Source organism: Rhinolophus sinicus, chromosome 4, assembly GCF_057876585.1.
Source record: "Rhinolophus sinicus isolate RSI-liver-muscle chromosome 4, RSI-T2T, whole genome shotgun sequence".
Classification (NCBI taxonomy): Eukaryota; Metazoa; Chordata; class Mammalia; order Chiroptera; family Rhinolophidae; genus Rhinolophus; species Rhinolophus sinicus.
In genome coordinates this window covers 9,771,441-9,777,707 of record NC_142504.1, presented here as the reverse complement: position 1 = coordinate 9,777,707, position 6,267 = coordinate 9,771,441, and the positions used below count along the sequence as shown (strand labels likewise).

The window sequence follows — 6,267 nt, the reverse complement described above, 5'->3', positions numbered from 1 at the left end:
GCAGCGGCTGCAACACAGCTCGCAGCTGCCGAGGCCGCGGTGGAGTCCCTCCCCCTTTCGCGGGTGAATGAATGATTAGTCAAACAGCATCTCCCCGCCCCGGTCCGCCCGAGTTTGGAAGGGAGGAGTTTTGGAGCGACCGTTCCTCTTTTTCCAGGGCAAAAAGCGTTCGTCTCTGTGCGTGTATTAATCGACCTTGCTTGTCGTTCCAACGTCTGTCCTCCCTAGTGTCAGGTCGCGCAGACACGTAATAAACACAGGGCACTGATATCTACCCCTATCTGCTCAGCCCGTGAGACCACTGTCGTGCCCCCGCCAGAGGGAAGCAAAGCAGAAGAGTGAAAAGTTGCGGGGGCCCTCCTGCGCCCCGTTTGTCGCTCCTTCCCAAAGCTGGGGCGCCTGGGAGCGAGCAAGGGTGGCGAGGCGCCCCTGCGCCCCATTTTCTGCTCCCTTATAGCGTGGGGGCCCCCGGGAATGAGCAGGGGTGGTGCGGCATCCCTCGTTAGGGGAGGGTTTCCCCGGGAAAGGGAGGAGGCACCAAGCGCGCCGGGCGGTGGAGACACGCCTGCCCCGCTCCGATCCGCGCCCCGGGGTCGGTGGCTTCCCTCAAGGGGCTGGGGAACGGGCTGGACGCCTGGTTAAGACGTGCCCCGGGAGAGGGGCTCCTGCGCCGGGGCGCCCCCAGCGGGTTCCCGGAGGCGCCCGGTGAGCCCCTGTCTTCCGCGCGGGAGCGAGCGCGCACGCCGGCCGGGCGGAGAGCCGGCGGGGCCGGCAGGAGGTGGGGAGTGCTGGAGTGAAGGACGCCGCGGCGCGGCGGCGCCCCGGGCAGTTGCTGCAGCCCAGGCTGCAGCCGCGGCAGAGCTGCGCTGCGTAGCCAACGGCGCGGCCAGTCCTGTCTGCCTATCTCCGGCCGTTCCGACACCCCCTCCTCCCGGCCCCCCTCTCTGGCGTGGAGGGGCGGACGACTAAGCTGCTGCGAGCAACTCCCTAAAAAAAGAAAAGCCACATTGGAGGAGCCTGGCCGCAGGACCCCTCCTCCCTGGGCGCCCCCCACCCCTCGCCTCCCTCTCCCGCCTCTCCCCCCACCCCCCCGCCCCGGCTCCCGGGCGCCCGCCTCCCTCCTTCGCGGACTGTCTCCCGACTCGCCCGCTGAGAGCCCTTTTTGATTGCGAGCCGCGGTAGCGGAGCAGAGGCGGCGGCGCGGGACCTGCAGTCGCCCGGGATTCCCTCCAGGTGACGATGCTCTGGTTCTCCGGCGTCAGGGCTCTGGCTGAGCGTCCCTGCCGGCGCTCGCCTGGGATTACCTGCTGCGTCTTGCTGCTGCTCAATTGCTCGGGGGTCCCCATGTCTCTGGCTTCCTCCTTCTTGACAGGTAGGGGAGGGTGAGGGAGGGTACCGGCCCTTCGGGACTCTAGCTTGGTACCTGGGAGAGGAGGCGCTGGCCTGCCCCGGGGATGGGAGGGTGCGGAGCCAGCACCTTGGCTGGCGCCTGCCCCTCTCTGGCCGGTGGGGATGAAGTGAAGCCCTTGGGGTGAAGGAGTAGGAAGGCAGTGAGTAGGTTGAGGGGTGGAAGGCTGAGAGGATGTGGACGTCCATATAGTGCTAGAAATTCTTCTTTTTGAATTTGAGAAATTACTTATTTTTAATATTTTCCTCAACCCTTATTTTGATCTCTTCTTCCCCTATACAATTAAGGCAAAAAATTGCACCGTTTTCCACACATCCTCCCTTCTGACTCTATAGGGTTCCAATGCATCTCCTGTGCTAGGAGTGCTTTTTAAAGCACCCACTCTCCAGACCTTGAATTTAAAGAAACTATCATATTTTAAAAGGGTAATAATAGTAGGATATAGTAATTATATGTTTTCAGGCAGGTGAAGACCTCAGCTGCTATTTTGAAGGACATACTTTACTGACACCTGGTGCAGAAAAGAAAATATTGAGTCAATTTCTAAGAGAAGAGGAAAGAAGATTGTGTTTCAAAAAGTGATCTCAACTCAAGACAATAAGAGGCACATTCATATAAAGGCCCATTCGTTGACACAGTCCTGAATTTTGTTCAAATTTAAAATCTGCCCTAATGGTCAATTTGAATTTTCTTTTCTTTTTCTTTTTTTTTTGCATGTAGGGATGTGTGTTTAGTTGAAATGGTTTCCTAAAGGAGGAGTATTATTAAAGATCCAGTGGAATACTTGGTATTGTGCTTAAACCATCTGAGAGCAGAAAGTCTATATATCACAGTCTTTAAAAAAAATCTGTGCAAATAAAACTATTTAAAATAGATTTTTTTCCCCAGGGGGTGGAATTTGTTTTTGGTGAGTTTGATAATTTAAAACTCATTAGGAATTTCTGAAATTTGGGTAGTTGTTTGGAAAAGGATTAGTGTAAAAATTTGAATTTTTATAATAATGCCACTAAGCTAAGTTTAAATTACATTTTTTTCCTTCACCCTAGGTTCTGTTGCAAAATGTGAAAATGAAGGTGAAGTCCTCCAGATTCCATTTATCACAGACAACCCTTGTATAATGTGTGTCTGCTTGGTAAGTATGGAGAGCAGGTAATGGGAAGTCAATTGCTGCCTCTGACAAGGTGACTCCATTAAATGTAATGATATAACCAGATCTTAAAAATTGTTTTTAGTCATTACAAAATTGCATATAGCTGGTGAATTGAATTCAGTTGGATTTCTGAGCTTTATGGGCTTTGGCAGTTTTTATTTTATCAGGCTGGGAATTCTTTGACACCATCCTTACAGAAGTACCTTTAAGAAGAACTTTGTGTGGCATGGTCTCAGTGATAATAACCTTTTGCACTTTCTGGTCATGGGAATGGCTGTTGCCACCAAATCATGGGCGCCATCAAACTTTCTGCCTTGAGTCTGTCATCAGAGCTCAGTGTGGAAATGGTGAGATAACATTTAGGTATCTTACCAGGGATAAGATATGTGACAAGGGGAAAGATAGGTGACAGTCACAAAGGACAAACATGAGGACAAGATGTAATCTTGGATTTCTTTGCCTGTTATGGCCTTAACTCTCTAAAACAGTCTTTATATTTCTGATTTAGAATCTTGAGTCAGGAAGGACATTCAGTCTTTAATCAAGAATGACACTTGGCTGTCAGCTGCTTGGTTAACACTGGCAGTGGCTAGTAGATTCCAAAAAATAATTTGCTTCAATTGATTTTAGCTTAATAGTTAATGATAAGATCTAATAAGTAACCACACGGGGAAGATTAAGTTATAGGAATAAGAATTTCTGAAATGAAATAGAGACTGACAAAGAGCAACATTTTTGCTTAAGAGAGTTTTGCATGACAACTTTTGGCAAACCTTGATTAAAAACTACACACCACAAAACCCTCTAGGAAATTCGTTAAGGCCGTCAAATGCAAAGCTCAAAAGTGATAGATGACTGTTTGTTATCAGATCAACACGCTGTATGGAACTAGGGAAGGGATTCTTCGGTTTAGGTGAAAGCCAAGCCATCTGGGTTTAAACTACCCAAACTTTTTCATGATGAGAGATGAGGTCAGTGTTCAAAATGATAAATGGGTGAAGGTGAATGCCTGTATCAAATGATTATCAGGTTCTGAAGACTAAGGAAATAAACAGAATCAGAAGTGAAAATGCATTACATTTGCTGAGAAGATAAATATTGCTGTCTTAAGAAGAGGGAGTGAGAAGGGCTTTTCAGATTTTGTGTTTATGAATTGCCATGTAATTAATGAGCTTTCACTAAAGGACCTGTTGAAAAGAAGCTTTGTGTTTAAATTTTGACTCAATTATGTATTTACAAATGCAGTGTATATGTGTGTGTTTTTTTGGGGGGGAGATAATCTATCTTTTGAATTTCTCTTTATAAGGTGAGTGAATTATTTTATTGTAATCTCTTAAGATTTCAGAGGACATTACCCTGACTGAGTAACATTTAAATGTACTTGGAGGTTCAAGCCCTGAAAATATTGTTTTTCTCCTCGGCAATATTACTATCTATAAAGTTTAAATATACAGCTTGGGTTTTGCAAACTGTTCCCAAATAACATTATGAAAAATTCTCCACACAGAATTTCCCCTTTTTAGTACTCCACCCTAGTGGAAAACAGTGCCTTTCTCTGAAAATGCAGCCTTACTGATAAGATAGATGTTAAAATCCTGCTGTAAAGGTAAAGAGTGACTCCAAAGAGAAAAGATGTATCAGTTGGACTTCAAGTGAAAATAATATTTATTCCAGAAATGTACTGATTAAGTTCAGAAGGGTAGTGGGTTCATTTATGTCTTTAAGTAACATTTGGAGATATCTGCCTCGAGTGAGAGCTGTCAGAAATCCTTCCTAAACATGTGACGTTGGGACTCTGGCAGTACAACTCCATTGGTGTTAAGAAGATGCCTCAGAGCCCTTTCACTAGTTGAAAGGCTCAATGATGCATTATGGTGACTTGTGCAGGGGTTTAGGATTAAGGGGCCCAAGTTGTCATTATTGCTTCCTAAACCTTTGTAATGACTTGATAAAAAATTGAGTGAGAATCGGATGACTGATTCTCTGTTTATGTATGCTCTTGTAAGTTTCCCTGGGACTCACTTCAGTCTATTTCAAAGCACCCCAGACTGTCATGAGGCTGCTTAGCATTTTTACAGTTAGTTTGAAGGAGAGACCTATTTAACAGAGAGGTAATATTAGCAATATTAACTAATATTTATAAACATTTTATTTGCTGGCACTTATCTAAACCTGCATTACTTTATTTAATCCTCAGAAAAATCCTTTGAGAGCTTTTATCCCCAATTTACAGATGAGGAAAATGAGGCTAGAGGAGTTAAGTAGCTTGTGAAGGTCATTATTTTAGTAAATATCAGAGCTTGAACTCTCTCGGTTTCATCTGCCTCTAGAACACATGCCTAGAATCAAACGAAACAGGCTATTTGCTTAGTTAACATGTGAACAAGCAAGCAGAAAATAGAAAGATCGAGTTATTTTACTGTTGGCATTGCTTTGAGTGATTTAGTTTTTTTCTTTTGAGTCTCTTAGGAGTTCGGTTAGCTAACATTTGTTAATCACATTATATGAAAGGAAAATCTCGTTATGATTTCAGTTGACCTGCAGGGAGCTAGTTTTGTGTATGTACATTAAGAGGGTATGTAATAGTCAAAACTGTACTTTGGATAAAGAAAATAGTCATATTTAGTTTATGTTGGTCCAGCCTTTTGGCAGAAAGGTACCTAAGGCTGAGCATAAGCGCATATCGTATTTCATAACATGTATTAAAAAAAAAGCTAACCTCAACGTATGCTTAAAAAAGACGTAAAATATTACAGTTGGGAGGAAATAGGTGGCACAAAGTCCTGCTTATAATTACAGTGTAAAAGCTTGAAAACCCCACAAAATCAGTGTGGCCTGATTTAAACTTTTAAGCTCCGAAATGTTTCAGAGATGGAATGAGCTCATTTCTGTGGGAATTTTGAGGATGACAGTGGGTTCGGTGGCCACGGCAAGCAGAACTGAATAATTTTATTCTCATTTATCGTCGCCTGCATAGACCTGAGCATCTTGCCAGAACCAGCCATGGTCCAAGAATAACCTGTTTGTTAGCTGGTGATGGATATGGTTTTAAAGTGTGTGGGACAAAAAGCTTCGGTTCGTCTGTTCAAAGGGGAAGGCGAGAAGCTGAATCACTGGCCTGAAATCTGGGGAACCAGGATAGGCAGTTTAAGTTAAAAAGGCAAGTGCTCTATTGTTTAGTTAGAAAGCAAAGCATGACTTTTTACCGCCTTACAAAATGGTCGTTTAAGGGGCGAAGGAAGGAAGGCCCAGACTTACTGCTGTTTTGTGTGACTTTCCCCCTCTTCTTGCTAGAATTACTTTTCCCATAATGCCTAGGAAAACATGCTGGTGCCATTCTGGAGATGCAGCTAATAGGGGCCAGCCACACCCAGATAATGAGCCTAAAGCAATTCTCTGTGTCCTTTGGGCATCCCCAAAGCCACCAGATGGACCTGAGAAGTGGGACTCTTCCTTCTTATCCCATTCCACCTAACAGGAGAAGAGAAGGAGATGGCAGAAGCCAGTGAGTTCGGCCTAGTACTGGAAACCTGAGAGAGCTTTGGAGGCCGGGACTTAGAAAACCAGAAGTCAGTCAGAGCTTAGTTTGGCAGACATTTTGTTCAGCAAAAAACATTATTCCGAGGTTTAAATTTCCTCTTTTAAATCCAGAGGTGCAATGTAGAAATGGACCCTCTGCTCATAAAAAGCAACGTGAAATTTGGTGTTA

The 6,267-nt window shown here is 45.1% G+C and overlaps 1 protein-coding gene across 3 annotated transcripts in view; it reads left to right on the top strand.

The window, feature by feature from the left end:
- Positions 1-1,069: 1,069 nt before the first annotated feature.
- The window catches only part of BMPER (BMP binding endothelial regulator), a 221,676-nt gene continuing 216,478 nt past the window's right edge, over positions 1,070-6,267 (top strand). The window contains exons 1-2 of one of the 3 annotated variants that reach the window (XM_019757329.3): positions 1,070-1,372; positions 2,455-2,540. In XM_019757329.3, the coding sequence (XP_019612888.1) occupies positions 1,240-1,372; positions 2,455-2,540 (219 nt within the window). In that variant the 5' untranslated portion in view covers positions 1,070-1,239. The remainder of the gene's footprint in view (positions 1,373-2,454; positions 2,541-6,267) is intronic. The other 2 variants (XM_019757327.3, XM_074340986.2) reach the window with 2 other exon arrangements.